We start from the raw sequence: 24,555 nt of genomic DNA, 5'->3' as shown, positions 1-24,555 counted from the left end.
ACCTTTTAGACCTCTGTTAAGAGTAGTGAAACTGTTGCGGGGACCTGGGAAAGCCTGCCCTCAGGGGCTGCCTGGCCACCGCGAGTGCTGCAGCAGTAAAAATGAGGCACAGTCCCATTTAGGGAACTAGTCTGCACAAGGGAAGTTTCATCCTTAAAGCCAGAGACATTTTCTCAACGTGTAAAACACGAGGACTGACTAGAGGTGCCAATCTCCTTACACTTAGCTCTCCTTGGCTTTGCGTGCAACAAGCGTCCGCAGTGTTGACTACAAGCTCAGGACTTGAGTTCCAGGGCCTGGTTAAAAAAGTAAATCTGATACAGACTTCTAGCCACAGATTCCTAAACTTAGAAATATCACCAGGCGTCAGACTGGATCCGGAAATCTTTCGTAAGCAGTACCCCTGCACACCGGTAGGTGGGGTCATTCGGCTATTGGTGTGCAGGGGTATTGCTCAGAAAACATTTGCGGATCCAGTCGGATAATTCGAAGGTAAAGAATTTGCGGCTAGATAGTCTCTACCATATTAGGTGTTACTAAGTAACTTGTTCGTGAAGCATCAGTTATATAGAAAAGCCTGAATTCAAAACTGCAGGTCATGGTGGAAACACAAGCAGCACTCGCTGAGAAGCCTGTAGAAAAAACTGTTCACTTTTGAAGAACTGCAACACCCCCCCCCCCCCCCCCCCCCCCACCGCCCCTCCCCTTCCCACCATACTTCACAGAAGGAATTAATGCAGTGAGTTAAATGTAAGATGCAGTAGTGCAATATAACCACTAGATGGCAACATTGGATTAGACCTAAAATGTACATACAGCCTCTACCAAAGTATTCACTTTTGTCATAAAAGATGTGCCATAAATAAAAGCCTGCAAAAACACATTTGTTGACGCAATTTTATTTAGGTCTTGCAGTTTTATATAGTGCAGACTCGGTCCAGGGGCAATAGAGCACTTACATAGCACGAGGTCACGTTGCATAAAGTCATATGGAGTAGTTTCTGTCCTGTAACTCCAGTTCTGTAGTAGGGGTATCTCTGTTATTGTCATAATCTAGTGAATAGTCCAGCCCATGTGCCTTTAAGGAAACCTTCCAGAAGCTTCTCCCAGTATCCCAGAATGCATAGCAGGTCCAACTTACTTTCAGTTCTTTTAGAAGGCGTACAAAACGCCAGACCTGTAGCATTACTTACATGAAGAATTCTCCACGGGGAGGCGGGAGGGCGCTTATGACTATAACAGAGATACCCCTACTACAGAACTGGAGTTACAGGACAGAAACTACTCCTTCTGTAGTAGGCGATTTCTGTGTATAGTCATAATCTAGTGAATAGAATGGCAAGCCCATCCCCACACCAAAGCGGCGGTGGAGATACAGAAACAACCACTATAGTGCGAATAAAGTCGCGATAAGGAGACCGTTTGGGTGAGGAAATGCGATAGCCTGACTTACGCTTACCAACTTATCATGGTTGTAAACTCTACTTTTCAAATAACACCGGCCTGCTTTCGAGTGTTCGTCTTTATGAACCTGATGTAAACAGACGTGTACTTACCCATCGAATAATTATATAGCTAGCTTATGAGCTGGGTCGTACTTGACTACCGTGACTGTTGCTATAGACTGGAAGACTTTCCTTATCTCGCATTTTGCTCCACCTCTCACCCTGCCACATATACTTTGGATATTAAGTTTCATCCCTAAATCACGGCTTATTCTGTTCAAACGTGATGCTCAATACATATCTCAGTTCGTCGTGTTCATGCCTTGAAAAAGTCCTTGTGCAGGACGAAACACGTGTTGGTGATGTCTATTTTTGCTGGGAATATCTGTTTTATGGAATTGAAAGAATAAAGATTGAAGAAAACAAAATAAGTGGACTATATCTTGAAACCCTTCTGTTTTGACAATTCCTATTGAATATAACCTTGTCATTTGTTTCTTTTTGGAATACTCTATAATTAGTAGAGTTTGATATACTGAGGGTTTATAACTTATGCCCTAACTGTTAGAATTACTAGCCCACAGGAGTGCTGTCAAAAGTTTCTCAAAATTTTTTTTGAATTCATGTGACACACTTTCAGTGTGTACTGACGGCACCTTCAGGTGGTAGGTGCCCTGAGTTTCTGTAGCACCCTATTGACTATTACTTTTCTTATAAGAAATAGACTACTTGATGTGTACTAAATATAGAAATAATAAGATTGTTTTGCAGAGTGTGTGCGGACGTTTCCCTTTGGGAACACTACCACCTATCTTTTGCGAATAATCTAGTGAATAGAATGGCAAGCCCATCCCCACACCAAAGCGGCAGTGGAGAAACAGAAACCACTATAGTGCGAATAAATTCCGCAGCGAAGCCTGCCCAACCTGAGCGTCTGCCCTGGCATCCGTGTCCAGGCAGTAATGCTTAGCAAAGGTATGAACCGACTTCCAAGTGGCCGCCTTGCAGATCTCTGCAATCGGAACATTACGGAGTAAAGCTGTCGTGGCAGCTTTACCTCTGGTGGAATGAGCCTTAGGCTTACCCCCTAAGGTCTTATTAGCTTTTTGGTAACACAGCTGTATGCAGGACACAATCCACATAGAGATGGACTGTTTAGAGGTAGCAAAACCCGTCCTGACAGATCCATAATTGATAAATAATTGGTCTGACCTAAGAATATCCTTGGTTTTATCCAGATAAAATTTCAACACCCTCCTGACATCCAGGGAATGTAAAGACCTTTCCACTGGAGATGAAGGATCCTGAAAAAACGTAGGCAAAGTTATAGTCTGGTTGATATGAAAATCAGAAATAACCTTGGGAAGAAATTTAGGGTGAGTACGCATAACAACCTTAGCAGCATGAAATACAGTATAAGGTTCTTGACAGCACAACGCCTGAATTTCACTCACCCTGTGGGCCGATGTAATGGCCACGAGGAACGCCGCCTTCCAGGACAGGTGCTGCAACGAAGCCTTATGAATAGGCTCAAAAGGCTCCTTCATCAATCTGGACAGCACCACATTCAAATCCCATGAAGGCGAAGGAAGCCTGACAGGAGGGAACACTTTCTTCAAGCCTTCCAAGAAATCTTTGACGTCAGGGATCTGGAAGAAGGAAGTCTGTGAAGGGCATTTCCTGTAGGCAGTCAAGGCAGCGAGATGAACCTTAATGGAATGAACGTTAAGGCCAGACCGCGCCAAATGTAGAAGATAAGGAAGGATGACGTCTTCCTTGCATGTCGTTGGGTCATAGTTCTTAGACTTGCACCAGATACAGAACCTCTTCCACTTGTAAGCATAGGAAGTCCTAGTGGAAGGTCGCTTAGCCTCCTTCAGTATGTCCATGCAATCGTCTGGGAGATTCAAATGGCCATATTGCACTATCTCAGGAGCCATGCCGCCAAACTCAAAGAGGAGAGGTTCGGGTGCAACATCTGCCCCCCGAACTTCGTGAGAAGGTCCGGCCTGCACGGCAGCCGTATGTGCGGAAGGAGAGACCGGTGTAGAAGGTCCGTGAACCACCACTGCCTGGGCCATTCCAGGGCAATCAGGATCATCCGCGCCCTGGATTGGGACAGCTTGATCAGCACCGCTGGAATCAGGGGAATGGGTGGAAAAGCGTACACAAAGCTGTTCGACCAGTTGATCCAGAGTGCATTCCCCAGCGTCCCTTGCTGGTAGTACCTGGAGGCGAAGTCTCGGCATTTGCTGTTTTCGGCGGTGTCGAACAGATCTACGTCTGGAGTCCCCCACCTTTCGAAGACTTCTCCAAGCACGTCGTCGTTTATGACCCATTCGTGGTTTTCCTGAATCAGTCTGCTCAGTGCGTCCGCCTGAACATTCTGCACACCTGGCAGATGGGTGGCCGTTATCGTCAATCCTCTTGCCAGAAGCCAATGCCAGATCGTCTGCGCCTCCCGAGACAGGGTGCGCGACCTCGACCCCCCCTGCTTGTTGAGGTAATACATCGTGGTAGTATTGTCCGTCTGCACAAGCAGAGAGTTGGTCCGGAAGGACGGATGAAAGGCCTTCAGCGCCAAGTGAACAGCTCTGAGTTCCAGGAAATTGATGTGATAAGTGGACTCCATCGGAGACCACGCACCTTGAATCTGTAAGTCTCCCGAATGCGCTCCCCAGCCGTCGAGAGAAGCATCCGTCACGATCGTCTGAGTAGGAATGTCCTTGTGGAAGGGAAGCCCTCTGAGGAGATTCTCCGCTGAACACCACCACTTCAGAGACTGAAGAGCATGCAGAGGCAGTCGTATCTTGTCGTCCCAAGATCCTTTCCTCTGGTCCCACTGGTCCTCCAAGCACTCCTGCAGAGGTCTCATGTGAAGTCTTGCATGGGGAGTGAGGAAGATACAAGAGGCCATCGACCCCAGTAGAGAAGACACCGTCCTCACTGTTGTAGATGGAGCGGTCATAAGAGCCTGAGCCTTCCGAAGGATCGATCGCCGTCGCTCCTCCGAAGGAGACACGCTTGCTGACAGCGTATTGATGGTGGCTCCCAAGTACTGAATGCATTGGACCGGGATCGGGACAGACTTGGACATGTTGATGTGCAACCCCAGCTTGTTCAAGAGAACGCACGTCTTCTGGAAGTGCGCTTGAGCTTCCGAGAAGGAGGAGGCCTTGATCAACCAATCGTCCAGGTACGGGTAGACAAACACCTTGTTCTTCCGCAGGTGTGCGGCCACCACCGCCATGCACTTCGAGAATGCTCTGGGTGCAGACTTCAGTCCGAACGGCAACACTGTGTATTGATAGTGATTGGCGCCGACTTGGAATCGCAGGAACTTCCGGTGTTTGTGTGCAATGGGCACATGGAAGTAAGCATCCTGTAGGACTATGGCACACAGCCAGTCTCCCCGTTGCAGCCGAGGATAAATTTGATGCAACGACAGCATGCGGAACTTTTCTCTGCGAATCCACTTGTTTGCCTGTCGCAAATCCAGAATGGGCCTGAACTCGTTCTTGTCCTTCTTGCGGACCAGAAAGAATTGGGAGTACAGACCTCTTCCTCTCTGAGACAGAGGTACGTCTTCTATCGCCCTTTTCCTTAACAGGATATCGGCCTCCGCCTGGAGCTCGCGCAGTTGATACTGCGAGCTGACCGGAGGGATCGCTGGAAGAGGGCTGATGAACCGAAGACTGTATCCATTGCAAACAATATTCAGCACCCACTTGTCCTGAGTAATTTTTCTCCACTCTGCCAGAAAAGATTGAATGCTTCCCCCCACCGGAGCGGGTAACGGACGAGGGGGAAGTAACAGCTCAGGGTCGAGACCCTGCTGCGCCCTTGTTCGCGGTAGAGGGTTGTTGGCCTCCCCTACCCTTCTGGCGCTTTTGGAAGGGCCGGCGGTACTGCTGCTGTTGCTGCTGTTGCTGACCCGCAGCCTGTCCTTGCCCTCGGCCCTGCGCCCCGAACCTCCTCTGGAACGGGCGGTAGCTCTTCTTGTCCTTGGGCTTCTCCAAGCCCACCGCCGTCAAGGTCTCCGCCTCCGCCTTCATGCGGGCCATTTCATCGTCCACGTGCTTCCCGAAGAGGGTCTCCCCCGAGAAGGGCAGATTAGCAACTCTCTGCTGTGCCTCCGGCTTGAGGGAAGTCAGTCTAAGCCAGGCATGGCGTCTCTGATTAATCCCATGACAATAACCATTGGCCGCCAGCAACGAGGCATCAGCAGCCGCGCTGATGACTTGATTGGAGACCAGCATCCCCTCCTTCAGGACTTCCAGGGAATCCTCCCTCCGATCCTTCGGAAGGAGATCCGCAAACTGTTGCAGGGACTCCCACAGCGCCCGATCATAACGTCCCAGCAGGGCCGTGTCACTAGCGGCCTTCATGGACGTAGAGGCCGTTCCACAGGCCTTTCTCCCATTGGAGTCGATCCAACGACTTTCCTTATCCGGAGGAACAGTAGAAGGCGGGGAGGTCGAGTGCTGCTTCCTGGCCGCCGTCACAATCACGGACTCTGGCACCGGGTCAGTTCTCAGAAACGCCGGGTCAGAGTCCGGAGCCCTGTACTTCTTAAGACGGCGGGACGGAGCGGCCTTCGTAGTTGCAGGCGTAAGGAACAATTCCTTTGCTGGTTCCTCCAAACCTGGCACGAGCGGCAGAAGAGGGCGGGACAGGTGCCTCTTGTGAAGTGTCTCAAAGATCACGGACGTCGTCGGTGTTGGAGCCGTCACCGTGATCCCGAGCTTCGCCGCCCCCCTCAAGAGTACGTCCTGAAAGGTACTGATATCGTCCACTGGGGACACCCTTGTCCCTGGCGAGTCCGACAACGTTGGGGAGAAAGACCTGGTCCCGGAGGAATCCGTGCGGGACCGCGACTCTCGCCTCCTGTGGCGCCTCCTCGATCTCGTAGAGGAACGGTGCCGACTGCGCTCTCTCCCTCTCCGCCCGGAGCGGGATCGCGACCTCCTGGGCTTAGGTCGCCCTGCCGGAGCTACCGGGGCAGGAGACTTAGGTCTGGGTGGCGCCCCCGGCCGAGGAGTCCCTGTAGGAGGAGTAGGGAACCTTGGCAACGAATAGGTCCTCGGAGGTACTGGAGGAGGCTTCTCCAACGGAGGATCCTGAGGAGGTGGAAGAGGTGGCAGTGGTGGTGTAGTAGGGGATCGAGGACGAGGCCCTCTTGGTTGGGGAGGAGGAGGAGTAACCGACTTAGTCGGGGTGAACACAGCAGAGTGCGCTGAACCCGGTGAAACTCCCCCCTCACTAGGATGGGACCTAGGAGAGTCATCCACAGCCTCCTGACGCTTGCCAGAGCGACTCCTGGCATCAGCGCTCCTTCCGCGCCTCTTGGGAGTCGGAGAACGTCGACCCGACGGCGAGCGCCGTCCCCTCGTGGTCGAGATGTGCTTCCTCGACGTCGAGCGAGACAACCTAGACGTCGCACGTCTCCTTCGCCTCGACGTCGATCGTCCATGCCTCGACGTCGACCTCCTGCGCCGTCGATGCCTCGACGGCGACCTTCTGTGCCTCGACGGCAACCTTCTGTGCCTCGACGGCGACCTTCTGTGCTTCGAAGGCGACCGTCCATGCCTCGACGCCGAGGAGCCCCTCGACGCCGATCGCCTCCTCTTCGCCGACGGCGTCGTCGTCTCGACGACGAGCGCCGACGCCGGGCCACACGACTGCGATCACTCGACGTCGACACCGACGACGATGAAGCAGCCACTGGAGACTTCGACGGCGGCCCGTCCACATCCCTCGACGGTCGACGTCGTCTCGACCCAGAGCCCTGGGGAGAAGGGGAACAGATAGCAGTCATTCCTCTCGACGTCGTGGTAGGAGCCACCGACCCAGACGGAGACAGATGACGTTTGCTGGACTTCCTGCCCCTGGGGAGCCCCCCAGAGGCCTCAGCATGGGCAGAAGAAGCCCCACCAGACCCACCTTGTGCCTTCATCCTTCTCTCCTCGAGTCCCTGAAGTCTGATTTTCATCCTGTCCCTCAGGGTCCTGCCAGTGAACCCACGGCAGATCTCACACTCCTCTGGTATGTGGGAAGAAGGAAGGCAGAGGATACAGACCTCATGGGGGTCTGACTTGGCCTTCTTCCTGGAGCACCTCGGACATTTGTCAAATAATGCAGGCATTATAGACAACTAAAGTGTGCAAAAGACCAAGAAGAAGACACCAAAGTACACAAAATCGAAATTAGTGCAAAAAACACCAACAAAAACCCTTAAAAAGGGAGAGCTCAATGCTCCAGGGTCCTGCTTGCAGGAGCCGGAAAAAAGAACTGGAAGTAAGTTGGACCTGCTATGCATTCTGCGATACTGGGAGAAGCTTCTGGAAGGTGTCCTTAAAGGCACAGTATCCTGTTTAAGCCACATAATGGCAGCCTTTGGGGCTTGTCTGTCCAGGTTCTTCTCTCTATCATTCCTGAGGGATCTTGCTGGTGAAGCAAGGGAAATCTGTACAGGCTTTGCTGTTTTTGTGGATTTTATGGTGGAATTTTTAGTTGAAGTACTGGACAGTGTAGCCTTTTTAGGCTGCATTATCTGTCTTTAAATTCTCTCTTAAGTGTCTATGCATTTCTGCATTTTTTGACACTGTAAGAGATTATTTTTGATTGCTCCGGGGTCCACGCACATGGGCGGGACTATTCACTAGATTATGACTATACACAGAGATCCCCTACTACAGAATCTTTTTTCTCTATTTTTAGGCAAAGGAATTCCCCCAGAATCCCATTATGTTTAAACCGACGCCAGGGACACGACCCTGGCTCCCTAGTTCCAAAGCGATAGCTCTAGTGGTTAAGCCACAGCGCCACCATCGTTAGTTATCGAGGTACTAACTGAACTACAGCGGAAACAGTAGTTAAAGTAGGTGCAGGCGGAAGGAAGAGTGTGGGAAGTGAGGGAAGGCAGAGTGTGTAGCAAACCTGCTTTGAACCCCATGAGTTCGGTCACTGCTGAGGAACTTTCTTTGCCAGAAAGCTTCAGGCCCTGGCTGATGCTTTGAAACCCATGATTTCTGTCACTGTTGAGGAACTTGGAACTTTCTTTGCCAGAAAGCTTCAGGCCCTGGCTGCTGCTTCGAAACCCATGATTTCTGTCACTGTTGAGGAACTTGGAACTTTCTTCGGAAGGAAGCCTCAGGCCCTGGCTGCTGCTTTGAGCCCCAAGATTTCCGCCACTGTTGAGGAACTTGGAACTTTCTTTGCCAGAAAGCTTCAGGCCCTGGCTGCTGCTTTGAAACCCAGGATTTCTGTCACTGTTGAGGAACTTGGAACTTTCTTTGGAAGGAAACCTCAGGCCCTGGCTGCTGCTTTGAACCCCATGATTTCGGTCACTGCAGAGGAACTTTCTTCGCCAGGAAGCCTCATGCCCTGGCTGCTGCTTTGAACCCCATGATTTCCACCACTGTTGAGGAACTTCCTTCGGAAGGAAGCCTCAAGCCCTGGCTGCTGCTTTGTTCTTTTAAGCTCTGAATTTGCGACCTTTTCCTTCGAAGAGAGAGACTGGCCTAGAAGAGCCTCATCCACATACTGTGATATGACGATTTCCGTGGCCAGGGAGCTGGCCCCGCGTCCACTAAGTCTAACACGGCTTGCATGGACTGTCCGGCTGTCTCCATGCCATCCTGATTCAAGGATTTGGAAGATTCCAGCTTGGGCCCAGGAGTCTAGGGTTGCAAGAGTGGCCACCTTCCAAGGTGCTTGGGAATCACTGGCTAATAATAATCTGGTGGCGCTAAAGTGGCCGTCTAAGTTTCATGGCTGTGGATCATAACAGTGCAGGGGGGAACTGGGGTTTGTTCCAAGCTTCTTTGATAAGAGTATGCGGCCTCATTTAAGTGAAAAATAGATCTTGTAGTGGTTTTTTTCCTATGCCATGGTCTCCTTAGAAAGGGGGGCTGTGGTTGCTCTGTGTGCATGGGGATTTCTAAAGTTTCCATTGTATGTTGAATAACAGCTGAAAATGAGCCTGTTCTGCAGAGATTGAACCCTTGTACCTGGGGAATTCCACCAGAAGAGAGGTGTCCGAACAACTTGCATGCTGGAAATTGGCCAAAAAGCTTGTTCCACTCTGCAGAGGAGAAGGAAGTAAAGCACTGCATCATCATTCCTCAACATGGTCACATTTTTTAAACGCAGCGCAGCAGAGGCAAACTCAAAGAGGTCGTGCATCTAGCCTAACGATTCTTGCTTTGACATTTTAGGATTCGAGGGAACCCAGTCTCCTTTAAATAACGAGATGATCTTTTCTGAAAAGGGATAAGATCACTCATTGGCTTTTGGGCCAACTTTGGTGGCGCCAGGCACAAGTGCAGACCCAAGTGCTGAAGTGCTGCTTTCACCATTAATACCAGAGGAAACACAAGTGCACTTGAAGGGACACGTTCTGAATGCCTCTGGGGAGCGGGCAGCGCAGAAAGATCCTGCATGGTCTGTGGGAGTGAGCCAGAAGCCGGTGGCTTTTAGCAAGTCCCAGATCTGTTCCTGAGAGGCTCTAGCAGGAGAAAAATGTGCCTGTTGTGGGACAGACAATCAAGGATGCTTCAGAAGACACATGCATGTCCCTTGATCTCCTTGGACCTCTTGTGCTTCCTTCCGTTTTAGTGAGAGGAGGAAGAGTGATGCTTCCGTTTGCGTCTACTCAGGTCACTGGGGAAAATGGCTCCTGCAATGCAAGGCCCGTCTCTTCTTAAGTGCAAAGGTGAGGCTTGCGTGCCGCTTCCTAATGGCCTGAGAGTGCATAAGCGCGCACAGGTTACTGGACTCCGATTTATGCAACGGGCTCAAACACCCCATACAGTATTTGGGGGACCCGACACAGGCATTTTGGTTTCAGCAGCTCTCTTGAAATGAAGCCCCATGACCTACAGGATGACAAAGTTTAAGAAAAATAAAAAAAACTACTTAAATAGAAATTAATCATCAAGGAAATCTCGAGGCTCCACAACCCGAGCCTGAAGAGGCATGGAAATGTGGAACTGCCATTCACTGGCTCCCAAGGCGCCTTTCGTGTGCATCCAGTGTCAATTCCTGGTGGTATCATGTAGCTCCAAGAATACTGCTGTGCAAGGCAACATGGCGCTGGTGACATGGTTCTATTGGAATAGTTTGTTGATCACTTGCACTGCTAAGCAGGATGTCCAGCCCTGCACCAATCCTTGCATGGTTTATGGGACCCGACGATTCTGTTAAGCAACATCCTGTGCAAGATTTACGGGGTACCAGAATGGTGGGGTTTCTGTGTAATATCAATACTTGCATAGTTCAGGGGGCAGTGTGGGAATGGTCTTCATGTGGGAACAGGTGCATGGGTAATGGGAAGAAACTGTGATAATAAAAGGTTCTGACAAGTTATTAGAACCCATGCATTGGTTACTGGGGATACGGATTCTCATGTCGTGAAGTACTGATTCTATAAGGTCGGTTACTTTAGAATCCTTGCATGGTGTCTCTAGCACTCCAATAATGGAAGCTCTGTCGCGCAAAACCTTTACAAGGGTTAGAAAGGCATTTTGATTGCACGGTTCTCCTATGTAACAGCACCTTAATGGTTTAGAAGGGTACTTTGATACCAGAATTCCCATCATGTAGCAACACCTGTGTGCCATAGCAGGGCACTGATATGGGAGAGCCTTTACACAGTTCACATGGACACTTATAAACCATCTTTCTTGCTAATACCCTGGCTGGTTCAGACAGAATACTACTTATCTAGGAAATGTAGTTGAGCACAAGCTCAGTTGGCATCCCCTACTAAAGGAGAACATTGGTAACCTTAGGAGGGCATGCGCCGAAGTTAATGACTTTTCTATGCGACTGGGTCAAAAGCCTATGAGAACTATACTTGACATCTATAAAGCAAAGTGCATTCCCCTCTCCACTTGTGGTTGTGAGATTTGGGGATGCCTGAATTTAGGGGTGGCAGAGAATACATTTTTCAGGGGGCTCCTGTGTATCCCCACTGAGATATTGCATGAGGAGTTAGGGATGAGATACATTATTGATTATATCCAGTTGCGACTTCTCTTGTTGTGGTGTGCAGTACGGCTTAAAGAAGAATTCCAACAGATCAGTCATATATGATTGCACGCAATTGGATAACATGGCCAATATTCCCGGGTTGGTCTATGTCATAGAGAATTTTAAAATTCTTGGGAGGCCAGAGTTATTTGCCAATCCACAGTGAATCATCAAACGTGATGTTGCTTGGGTAAAAGACTTTTTCCAATTGAATAGCTGCTGAGAGAGAAGCCTCAGCTGTGGTCAAGCCTTCATGTAGAAGATACGATGGTCAAAACAGTTCCTGGGATAGAGCCCTATCTTCTCCTTGACAGGCCTGCCCGCAAGCATTATCTGTTGACGTATTTCAAGTTGAGCCGGTTTCATCAGCCGATTTGAGGGTTTTTGGTTTAAGAAATCTCACCAACCCACTTGCAGGTGTGATCTGTTATCCAAATGTGATACTTTGCATTTTGTTTTATATTTGTCCTTTTTATAAATCTGTCAGGCACAAATATTTAAACCAACTTTTTAGCTCTCTGGATTTTCTTCAGGCTGGACCTGCCTTTTTATGCCAGCAACTTTTAGAAACTCAAAGTTTGTGTTTTTGTATCAAAGTTTCCTTATGAGGGTCCATGGCTCTGTATGTTAGATTTGATCCTGGGTATAACCAGCTTCTGATTAATTTTACTCTGTTTATTATGAGGTTTCTATGGTAGTTTCTTCTGTTTTACATGCAATTATGATGGACTTTTTAGTATATTTCACTTGTATAATGTTATTACAAAATTGAATAAAGAAAATATTGACCTACTAGGTCTTGGGAGTGCTGCCTCATTAAAGTCCAGCTTGAAAGGGACACCATATTGATAATTGTGCTGTCATGCTTATTCCTATATTGAGAATTTGTGACTCGCCTTCAGAAATGAGTACCAAACGGAATAATTCTGTGGGCTAGGTAGTTATCAAAATCATAGATCCATAGAAGTTGGTGGGTACTGTAGTGTTATAGAACATTTTAGTAAGCTCAGAGCTGCTAATCTCTAAAACCTTTCATTTATCTATACATATAGGCTCAAAGTGGTTGTAGGAGTCACTAATCCATGCTCCAGGTTAGAACTGGTGGCTTAACCAGGGATATTTACTGTGTGATGTGTTAGAAATCCTGCCAGTCATAACAAGAAATCTGATATCTTGATATTAAATATGAAACAGAAAGGTAAACAACAGAGCAACCTTACCTGGTGAAGCGCACTCCGCACACCTCGCAGGCAAATGGCTTCTCGCCGGTGTGTGTGCGCATGTGGCGTGGCATTTTTCCGGCTCCATGAATAATCTTGTGGCACACTGGACATTCCTGAGGCACCTGGGATCGCCTTTTCCGTACTAGCTTGTCGACGCCGTCCAGCAACTCTGCTGCTAGAGCTGGGTCATGTAGGGGATTCAGATAGCCAGAATCCTCTAGGTCCATCGGGTCCTCGTCCGACATCTCGTCAGGTGGGGAAAGAGGAGGTAGCGGTGGCTGTGGTAGTGGGGGTGGTGTGGGCCGCTCATCAAAGGACCTCTCCAGGTCATAGTTCAGGCTATTCTCGTTGCTGACCAGGTTCAGTGGAGAGTGGTTTCGCTCTTCATGCATGGGGCTACGGTCGTCGTCCTCATCTTCATCAAACATTGGGATGGGGAAATGGCGGCTTAGGAAGGGCGCGCTGTGCAGGATATGGTTATTTGGACGAGATGGTTTGACTTGCAGGAACTGGTGTTGCTTCTTGCGGCGGCGGGGAATGATGCTCCTCAAAGGCTCCTGCGGCAGAGGGGATGGTGCTGGTGGTGGACTGGCCGCTCGCACTTCACCATTTTGCCTAGCAGCAAACTCGGCCAGGTACCGCTCGGCCTTCTCATAGTCTATTCCATCAGCGTCAATGCCCGCATCATCGCCAGGCCTGTCCATGCTGCACTGCAGGATTTCCGCACAGGCCTCCACCACACAAGGAATATCAAGCAGTTTGGCAGCTCGCAGGACTTCGCGCATGTTGGAGTTGCTGATTGTCAACGTAGCTGTGTATGCAAACTCCAGAAGGGCACCAAGAGCATCAGGCTGCAGAAAGTCCAATTCACAGACGCTGTGAGTGGTGCCTGGAGACCCAGAGGTGAACAGCTTCTTAAAGTAGTGGCTGGAGGCAGCCAGCACAGCTCGATGCGTGCGGTACTCCAGGCCCTGGGTCTTAAGAGTGATGTCACACAGGACACCCCGATGTCGCTGCTCATTCAACCCGCTCAGTAAGTCGCTGCTGTGCTCTGGGAATGGAATACCTATCAACTCGTCCTCTGGGCTTCCCATCGTCCCCTGTTGGAAAGGAAGAGAAAGACAGGCATGTAAGTGACTGCCACAATGGATAGTAAAAGTCAAGAACACAACTGTGAAGCGAAGAACTAAAATGTAAAAGACAACATGTTCTTGGGACTGAAGAGGCAAGTAGTTTCAGTTGGGAAAGATAAGGGTACCTGCTCCATAGAAAAGTACATCTGGAGTCTACAATCCAGAAGAGGAAAGACAACCACACAAGGCTCTCAGTCAATAACATTTCCAAAAACGTTTGTTATGAGTTTCTGGGTTTAAATGTCCATGAAGGGGGAGAGCCAGATCTCCAGTGTGCCAGGACCTTGAATTTAAAACTTTTAAAACTCTCTTAGGCAGAATAGAATGGATAATCCTGAAGAGACCAAGTCATTTTTCTCCCCACAAGCCTACTCTATCACTACAAAGAACTTCCAGCTGGTCCTTTTTAGACTCTTTGGGGCGGATTACGATGTGGTCCTTCCGACATCTGCCCCTGCGCTCCTCCTGCTGCATTACGAAGCAGCGGGCTGAGGCATCAGGTGGATGGACCCTCCATGGCGCATCAGACGGGCTCAAGTCAAGTCAAGTCAAGTCAATAAATTTATATAGCGCGCTACATACCCAGAGGGTCTCAAGGCGCTTGGAGAAGGGTGGGGAATTACTTGTCAAATATCCACGTTTTAAGTTGCTTTCTGAATGCTAGGTGGTTCTGAGTAAGGCGAAGGTGAGTGGGAAGTGAGTTCCAGGTTTTAGCTGCCAGGTAGGAGAAGGATCTACCTCCCATGGTGGTTTTGTTGATGCGAGGTACAGTGGCAAGGGCTTGGTTGGCAGATCGTAGCTGGCGGGGGGGGGGGTGTAGAAGGACAGTCTTGTGTTGAGGCATTCGGGTCCGATTTCGTAGAGCGCTTTGTGTGCGTGGGTTAGGAGCCGGAAAGTAATCCTCTTATTGACGGGGAGCCAGTGGAGGTTTTTCAGGTGTCCAGAGATGTGATCTTTACGCGGGATGTCTAGTATGAGCCTGATTGAAGCGTTCTGGATGCGTTGGAGTTTTTTCTGGAGTTTTGCGGTGGTACCGCCGTAGAGGGTGTTTCCGTAGTCCAGACGGCTCGTGACCAGAGCGTGGGTGACTGTTTTTCTAGTTTCGGTGGGGATCCAGCGAAATGTTTTTTTGAGCATGCGAAGAATGTTGAAGCAAGATGAAGAAACGGCGTTGACTTGTCTGTTCATCGAGAGTGAGGAATCCAGGATGACGCCCAGGTTCCGTGCGTGGTCCGTCGGGATGGGTGCTTTTCCAAGGGCCTCTGGCCACCAAGAGTCATCCCAGGCGGAGGGGGAGGTGCCTAGGATGAGGACTTCTGTTTTGTCTGAGTTCAGTTTCAGACGGCTGTGCTTCATCCATTCGGCTACTTCTTTCATCCCTTCATGCAGGTTGTTTTTGGCGGTGTTAGGGTCTTTGGTGAGTGAGAGGATCAGTTGAGTGTCATCAGCGTAGGAGATGATGTTGAGGTTATGTTGGCGTGCGATGGCCGCGAGGGGGCTCATGTATACGTTGAAGAGGGTGGGGCTGAGTGAAGATCCTTGTGGTACACCGCAGATGACTTCAGTGGCCTCTGACTTGAATGGTGGAAGGCGGACTCTCTGGGTTCTTCCGGTGAGGAACGAGGTGATCCATTCCAGTGCTTTTCCTTGGATTCCGACGTTTGAGGCGTTGTAAAAGGGTGCTATGACAGACCGCGTCGAAGGCTGCGGAGAGGTCGAGGAGGATGGGGGCGACTGTGTCTCCATTGTCCAGTAGAGATCGAATGTCGTCTGTTGCTGCGATGAGGGCGGTTTCAGGGCTGTGCTTGGCTCGGAAGCCGGATTGTGAGGAGTCGAGGGATTTGTTGGTTTCGAGGAATGCGGCGAGCTGGTTGTTGACCGCTTTCTCAATGACTTTGGCCGGGAATGGAAGGAGTGAGATAGGGCGGTAGTTTTTGAGTTCGGTGGTGTCAGCTGTGGGTTTCTTCAGGAGGGCGCTGAGTTCGGCATGTTTCCAGCTTTCCGGGAAGGTTGCAGAGTTGAGGGAGCAGTTGATGACGTCTCGGAGGTGCGGTGCTATAATGAAGTCTGCTTTGTTAAAGATGTGGTGAGGGCATGGGTCTGTGGGGGATCCTGAGTGGATAGAGTTCATCAGACGGATGGTGTCCTCAGTGGAGATTGGCTTCCAGTCATTGAGGATGTTCAGGGGGGGTGGGGGTCCTGCAGGGGGTTGGGTGGGTTGGTCTTCGGGTCGGTTGTCGAAGCTGTTGTGGATGTCAGCAATTTTGTTGGAGTCCGTCGGAACACACCATAATCCCCTAATGACAGCGGAGCCAGGCTTGGCTCCGCCGTCGGGATTATGATGGCAGTTTCCAACAGCCATTTCATTTCGGCCTTTCCGACATGAAAAGGCTGGTGGAAAGTGTCTTTAGGGCTCCCTTCCCTCCCACTCGGTTATCCACAATGGGACCCCTCAACATCCCTGCACCCTGTGGCAGGCACCGCAAGCAAAAGATTCCCAACAAATCCTACACGTCTACCTAGGTAGAAAGGACTAACTCAAACACATAAGGAATTCATGAAAACCCATGCAAGTCTATTTAGGGAGAAAGGGCAGTCAGGCACACAACACTATCCATGAGAAATGCTGACAGTCTACTGAGGTTAAAGGACAGACTTACACAACCAACACCAGTCACACCAAACACTGCATGCCAACTTGGGAGTAGTAGGCAATCTCAAGCACCCAAGCCATCCATGGCAAACCATGCAAATCTGTGTAAGGATAAAGAACAGACTGAAGCACAATACACTACCCATGACTCCCCACTAAAGTCCACTTACGGATAGCGGGAGACTCAAATACCAACTCATCATTGACACAATGGGCAAGACAATTTAAAGACAGACAGTCTTGAGCAACAATGACATGGATTACAAACTTTCCTAGTCTGGAAAGACACAAAATCAAGGACACAATATTGTCTATTGCGAAGCGTGCAGGTCTACTGCAAGGTAAGAGGCAAAACACACCCAGGACAGAATGAAAGACTAATTAGGGATAAATGAAAGCATCAGCAGCCAACTATGTCTACCGCAGACAATGCGTTAAAACGCCTACAAGCTAATTGGTTTGTAGTGTTGCAATATATTGAAGACATCGTTCATTCGGATCCAAGAAGCTCATGCTTCTTCTTGGATCAAAGGAGTAGAAACTGTTCCACTCTACCTGTTCAGTAGAAGTCAGTCGACTCTCTCCGCTAATGAAGGAATACTAAAAGTCATCATAGCTGCTGCCACCTGGAGGAACTAGCATTATCCTCTCCCCAGCCAGTACAAGGCCCTTGCACAAATCTCACTCTCTCTCCAAGTTGACACAAGAGAAGACATCCTACTGCCATCCAAGCACCAGAGAGGCCTGCAAGCCATCTGACTCTGCCCCTACCAGAAGAGAGCAACAAAATATATCCCATTGTACCCCGACATAACTATAAATAGAGGAAGCTTTCTATGCTCCCACATCCAGAAAGGAGCCATCCTGCTACCCTTGCACTCCCCACACTTCCAAATGCCACATTACAAAGAGGACTGAGGTGATCTTAAACATGACTGCGCCCTCAGATGTCCCACACACTGACCTTCGTTGCATGGCTGCTCGATGGTGCTACAAGAAGGCTTGCGATAATGGACACAGGCATTCGATAAGGCATGCAGCAGCCCCTCCATTAAGGCAGAGGAGAGTCGCCCCACTGCTCTCTGCACAGTGCAAAAAGGAAAAATAAAACGATAACACAATGTTATCATTTTCTTTTTCAGTACTGCACCAGTTTAGGGCGGGGATGGGCTGTCCTCAGCTGGGAGGAGGAGCGGTGGGCACTATGAATGCGCATGATGGTTTGGCCCAGTCTTAGGACGGCCAAACCGTCATGCGCACTTAGCATTTCTCCACCCGGCTCTATAGCACTGTTTGCGCAGAAAACCAGACCGCTCAAACCAATCACGGCGCTGCTGTCATGCTGGTAATACTATTACCAAAAACAACAAGTGATGGACCGAATGTGGATCAATGTCACACATTCCCCCAGTCAAAAGATCTGGGCCCAAATCCATCGTTTTTTTGCACTCCACACCACCCTGGGTTAGACAATGGCGATATGCAAATCAGCTCTGACCCTGTTGCCCCATGGGAACAGTCCAGTCCGAACTACAAAAGCCATGTCCTTCCCAGAACGGAATCAAGCAACCGAGGACCGGACCGGTTTCGAGGTAACACCTCTCATCAGCCCGGCTAGCTTGACTTCAAGTGGTGTGGAGTGCCTGGGACCCACGTGACATTGATCCACATTCGGTCCATCACCTGTTGTTTTTGCATATTCCGCCCTAAGTGCGCTGGGGATGCCCAGACGTGGGTCCCAGGCACTCCACACCACTGGAGTCAAGCTAGCCGGGCTGATGAGAGGTGTTACCTCGAAACCGGTCCGGTCCTCGGATGCTTGATTCCGTTCTGGGAAGGACATGGCTTTTGTAGTTCGGACTGGACTGTTCCCATTAGGCACAGGGTCAGAGCTGATTTGCATATCGCCATTGTCTAACCCGGGGTGGTGTGGAGTGCAAAAAAACGATGGATTTGGGCCCAGATCTTTGGACTGGGTTGAGTGTGTGACATTGATCCACATTCGGTCCATCACCTGTTGTTTTTGCATATTCCGCCCTAAGTGCGCTGGGGATGCCCAGACGTGGGTCCCAGGCACTCCACACCACTGGAGTCAAGCTAGCCGGGCTGATGAGAGGTGTTACCTTGAAACCGGTCCGGTCCTCGGCTGCTTGATTCCGTTCTGGGAAGGACATGGCTTTTGTAGTTCGGACTGGACTGTTCCCATTAGGCACAGGGTCAGAGCTGATTTGCATATCGCCATTGTCTAACCCGGGGTGGTGTGGAGTGCAAAAAAACGATGGATTTGGGCCCAGATCTTTGGACTGGGTCGAGTGTGTGACATTGATCCACATTCGGTCCATCACCTGTTGTTTTTGCATATTCCGCCCTAAGTGCGCTGGGGATGCCCAGACGTGGGTCCCAGGCACTCCACACCACTGGAGTCAAGCTAGCCGGGCTGATGAGAGGTGTTACCTCGAAACCGGTCCGGTCCTCGGATGCTTGATTCCGTTCTGGGAAGGACATGGCTTTTGTAGTTCGGACTGGACTGTTCCCATTAGGCACAGGGTCAGAGCTGATTTGCATATCGCCATTGTCTAACCCGGGGTGGTGTGGAGTGCAAAAAAACGATGGATTTGGGCCCAGATCTTTGGACTGGGTTGAGTGTGTGACATTGATCCACATTCGGTCCATCACCTGTTGTTTTTAGGTCGAGGTATATCCGGTTTTGCCGAAGGCAAAACCGGATGTAAAGAGATCTTATGCTGTGTAGTAGGGCAGTTTAGACCCGCCTCTTAGCTCCGTTCGCTTTCATTGGCTGGCTTCCTAAACAGAGGCCAGCCATTGGAAGAGAAGTGAGTCATTCCAAACAAGCCCCGTCTTTTTCGGATTTGGGGGCGTCATTTTTGCTGTTCTTTAGCTCGTGACGTTGTCCGTCACTCAGGACAGCAAAACACGCCCCCAAATCCGAAAATGGCCGCTCGTTTCTCCAAGGCATTTTCTCCTTGCCTCGGAGAAACGTGGTGGTGTTTTTGGAGCTGCTCGCCTCCCTAGAAGCTGCTCGGCTTCGCTCCTCTCCTCCCTTCCCTCTGCCCTCCTCGTCGCGCTCTCGCCTCCCTCCCTCCCCCCCACCCCCGCCACCCCCGCAGCTCTCCTCCGTCGTGCCAAAAATCACATCGGACCGCATTTGGTCCACTTCTTCACTCCTCCCTAGGAGCTGCTCGGCTCCGCTCGCCTCCTCCCTTACGGCGGATGGGGCTTCCGCCCAGCGCCTCGGAGCCGAGCTGCTGTCTTTACCGCCCACACGCAACACAAGGAGAAGCAAATTGCTCCTGCCGCTTCCTTGCACACACGCTGTGCTGATTCAGAGGCTATCGGCTGTTGCCGCTTTTCCACCCACAAGCGGTGCAGAGGACCCGGCACTCCCCCCGCCCACACACTGCCAAGGCTGTATCTCTAGCAGCCAGTCTGGGGACCCGTGCTGGTGCCCGCTCCCGTGCTCTCCCCGCTGCTCCCCAGCGTGCAGATGCCAGATAGGATCTCAGTCCCCTGCAGTTTCCTCGGTTGACGACGAAAACAAGAGCCGCTTCCTCTGCTCTGGCGCGGACACGGGCAGTCAGATAAGTTTTCTTTAAATTTATTTTTTAACCCCCCGCGCGAGTCTCCCCTCCCCCCCCCCCCACCCCCGCGAGTATTGTGTGGGTGAAATTAAGTCCTTCAGATAGTTAATCTGGGACAAGAAGATGGGAAGTGGATAGCATTACCCTGGAAGACCTGTTCCGTTAAATCATGTGACATGGAAGACTGATGCACCGCAATGTAGGTACATGGTTTTTTGTGTCAGAAAGTAATCGGGGTAATAGAAACAATCTGTTTGCATTGAACATGTATGCCTGCTGAGTTTATACAGAAGCAACCTGGGGCGAGAGGGAGGAGTATGGGGTGCCTATCGTGCTTATTTTGTGTATTGATTGAGGTGTAAACCTTTGCTGCACTTGGCCATTCACAATCTACTGTTGGAGATTTACGTATATTTGGATTGCAATATAACCCAGCTGGTCATTAGTTGCATTAATATGTAATTGATCGCTAATCTCGAGCTGTTTTAACTCGGACAGTTACGTGCTCATTACTTCACTGTAACCCTCAAACTTTCTTTCACCTTATGTCCGTGGTATTCATTTATAGTATTTGTCAGTCCAGCTCTGGCGCGGACACGTCCAGTCAGGTAAGTTTTCTCTAAAACAAAATGTAACCCCCCCGCGCGAGTCCCCCTCCCACCTCTCCCCTCCCCCGCGAGTATTGTGTGTGTGAAATTAACTCCTTCAGATAGTTAATCTGGGACAAGAAGATGGGAAGTGGATAGCATTACCCTGGAAGACCTGTTCCGTTAAATCATGTGACATGGAAGACTGATTATGTTTTTGTATGGACAGTGCATGTGTTTTTCTGGCATGCAGATTGTTGTGTGCTAGTCTGCAGTGCTTTATATTAGGTCTGTCGTCCTAATTGTGACAAAAAGGTAGTGGTGAATATTTTTTTCATCTAGTATACTTCAAGGAATTGTAATTTCACTACTGTGTAATTATAAATGACTATTATCCCCATATATTCATGCCCTGATGTTTACAATCTGTGTATTACGATTCAATTGTGGGATCCTTCAGCTCACTGTGATTAGGTGTGCGAAATGTTACGTTTCTCCTCTGTGTCATCATTGTAAGGACCCTTTAATTCAGTAACTTTTAATTTTTGTCTTCTTTAATGTAATGTATTTAAACATGTATCCTAAGAATGAAAATGTTTTTATGACCTGACTTGTCATGTGCTTTTGTTACAAAAACAAACCCAGTCTGTGTTCCTTGAACGGTTTTCCAGTTCAGGAAGAGATAATGACACCTGCCTGTTAATTTTTCAGAGACTTCCTGACGCCTTGTGGGCTACATGTAGTGCAACTGTTTTCGGAGTCCTGTTGCAGGAATTTGTGCCATGGAGCATGCCTGTAGGTGGCACCAGCAACCTGCCTTTAAAAGTTGTGCTTCAACCTTAAAACATAAAAAAAGTGATGCCATAAATGCACAGTACAAATCCGGCGAAATAAATGTGGTGCTTCACTTCCGAAAAAATATCTAATTTCTTTAGAGGGCTTCGTACTATTCAAAATTGCTTTTATAATGGAAGTTTTTATGTTACTTTTTAAGTTCTGCTTGCGATTCCACAGAGATTGTTTCATTGCAACGGAGGCCTCAGAAGTAGTATGTGGGGATTAAGTATACTACCATCGGATGTAATGCAGATGTGGTTGATTGAAAAAAAATGTTCTTGGGTCTGCTTTTGCTTACGCACATTAAACGCAGATATAAATATGTTTTAACCTTCCTATTGGTTTCTGAAAGAGAGATCGCCTAATGTACAGTTTAGATGTATTGGATTGTTTTGAATGGTTATCTGTAGTCTTCAGATCTCAAATGTATTCAGCGTTGTTTTTGCCTCTTTGCTTATAAAGCAGCCAAACAATTGTCTGCCACACTTTAAACAGCTTTTTGGAATCCATGACCAGTGTTGGTATGTAGATTCAGTGATTCCACGTACAACCAAGGGGTCGCCCACAGTCAGACTACAGCCAAGTTAACTGAATTGTTTACAGTGAGACCAGCATCTGATTAGTGTGCTAATCAAACCACAGTCTCTATTACTAGAGTACTTTTAGGTTACAAGGTGATGGACCGGATCGACTCCTCTTTCCTTCCCTATGATACCTGCACTTTTTAATTTGTTATACCTTCAGTTTAATACATGCTCCAATATATGATCTATATGAAAGAAAAAGGTGATGAAATTAAAGGAATCCCATGCATTGCACTTGATACATTTTTAGAAGTTTAGAAGTTATTTTGAAACCTATTCATGTGCTATTGGCAATGTAAATGACAATGTCATTTATTTGTTTTGTAGGTGGCTCTATGTGTGGGTGGCTCTGTCTGTGTGAGGGTGGCTCTGTGTAGGGTATAGCTATTGGCATTGTAAATGACAATGCCATTTATTTAACGATTAAGCTATTGGCAATGTAAATGACAATGCCATTTATTGATGATTTAAAAAAAAAAAGAAAAGAAATGTCATAAGCAGTGCCAAAAGCTCTACCTTTAATGATGCTGAGACCATTGCATTGTAAATGCTTGTTGGTAATACTATTACCAGCATGACCGCAGCATTGCGATTGGCTTAGGGGGAGTCTGGGAGACTGTGAGCTGCCAGGAACAGAAGATGACTGGGGAGAGGTGGCGGCTGGCAGGTAAGGGATTTTTTTTTCTCCTCTGCCCCCTGCTGCTTCACCAGTAGCCGCCACTGAATAAGGCCCCTCAAAAACCAGTGCTGTACTCCTCCGTAAATCAAATACATGGCTAGCCCAAACCCTTCAGCATTCTCTCCTTGAGTGGCAGCTCCATTCTGTTGTCAAAGAAGGCCTTGAAACCTCCACTGCAGAGAAATGTATTTTCGGGCGGACATCACCTGCATGGAAGTGGGGAGGCTGAGTTGGGCTTTTGCTCTTTACCAGCTGGGGTGAATGGATAGTACTTGAGCCTGTGGCTGTTGATCAGCGAGAAAAGGAGACAGACCGGGCCCGGGGATCTTTAGCTGCCAGAAAGAGGCAGACTGGAGGTGCCCAAGTATCCTTCTCTAAATTCAGTCTACAGTTCTACATATCCAAGGTCCAGCTTCAAACAAACGCAGACATCTGAGATGGCCCGTACCAGGAAACAACAGTTACAACGCAACTGTTACAACGGACTACTTTTACAACGCAACTACTACAACGCAGGATCCTTTACAACGAATGCCTTTACAACGCATGACATTACATAGCAGATGCTTTACAACGCATGCCATTACAACGTAAGTATAGGTACGTTTATCTTTTTTTAATACATTTATTAATTTTGGTTTTTGGGGTACAGGGGTATTTTTAGGGTTCAGGGCTAGGTTTGGGTTATGGGGTACAGGGGTATTTTTAGGGTTCAGGGCTAGGTTTGGGTTATGGGGTACAGGGGTATTTTTAGGGTTCAGGGCTAGGTTTGGGTTATGGGGTACAGGGGTATTTTTAGGGTTCAGGGCTAGGTTTGGGTTATGGGGTACAGGGGTATTTTTAGGGTTCAGGGCTAGGTTTGTGTTATGGGGTACTGGGGTATTTTTAGGGTTCAGGGCTAGGTTTGGGGGTACAGGGGTATTTTTAGGGTTCAGGGCTAGGTTTGGGTTTTGGGGTATAGGGGTATTTTTAGGGTTCAGGGCTAGGTTTGGGTTTTGGGGTACAGGGGTATTTTTAGGGTTCAGGGCTAGGTTTGGGTTTTGGGGTACAGGGGTATTTTTAGGGTTTAGGGCTAGGTTTGGGTTATGGGGTACTGGGGTATTTTTAGGGTTCAGGGCTAGGTTTGGGTTTTGGGGTACAGGGGTATTTTTAGGGTTCAGGGCTAGGTTTGGGTTTTGGGGTACAGGGGTAGCTTTAGGGATTAGGGATAGGTTTTGGGTACAGGGGTATTTTAAGGGTTCAGTTTTTAAAAAAACTACTTTAAATAAATTAAATTAATTAAATATTTATTAATTACAATTTTTTTTAAAAAGATATACTTACCTATACTTACGTTGTAATGGCATGCGTTGTAATAGCATCTGCTATGTAATGACATGCGTTGTAAAGGCATTCGTCGTAAAGGATCCTGTGTTGTAAAAATCGCGTTGTAATGGTATGCGAAGTAAAAGTATGCGTTTTAACGTCATACATCCCCTGTACCGCCTCCTGTACTGACGAACCTACTGACCCCTTACGTCCCCTCTCGATCCTTGAGATCGATGGGTCAGAACCTGTCTGTTGTCCCACGTTTCCTGTTGAGTAGGACAGGTGGCCGCTCCTTTCGAGTAGTGGCCGCAAAGCTGTGGAACTCTCTTCCTGCTGAAATTCGGGCACTGGATGATTTACTCCAGTTTAGACGGGCCATTAAAACCTTCCTTTTTAACAAAAATCTCTGATTGAGTATCTTTTATGCTGTGTTGTGTATACCTTCTTATGGCGCCAGGACGCCCCTTTGCTG

The 24,555-nt window shown here is 48.9% G+C and overlaps 1 protein-coding gene across 3 annotated transcripts in view; it reads right to left on the bottom strand.

The window, feature by feature from the left end:
- Positions 1 to 24,555, bottom strand: part of ZBTB7B (zinc finger and BTB domain containing 7B) — a 158,086-nt gene that overhangs the window by 13,071 nt on the left and 120,460 nt on the right. For all 3 annotated transcript variants that reach the window (XM_086947372.1, XM_086947373.1, XM_086947374.1), the window contains exon 3: positions 12,701 to 13,803. In XM_086947372.1, the coding sequence (XP_086803498.1) occupies positions 12,701 to 13,797 (1,097 nt within the window). In that variant the 5' untranslated portion in view covers positions 13,798 to 13,803. The remainder of the gene's footprint in view (positions 1 to 12,700; positions 13,804 to 24,555) is intronic.

This window comes from Lissotriton vulgaris, chromosome 12 (assembly GCF_964263255.1).
Source record: "Lissotriton vulgaris chromosome 12, aLisVul1.2, whole genome shotgun sequence".
NCBI lineage: Eukaryota > Metazoa > Chordata > Amphibia > Caudata > Salamandridae > Lissotriton > Lissotriton vulgaris.
The sequence above is the reverse complement of the archived record's forward strand: the minus strand, read 5'-3'. Positions and strand labels throughout refer to the sequence as shown.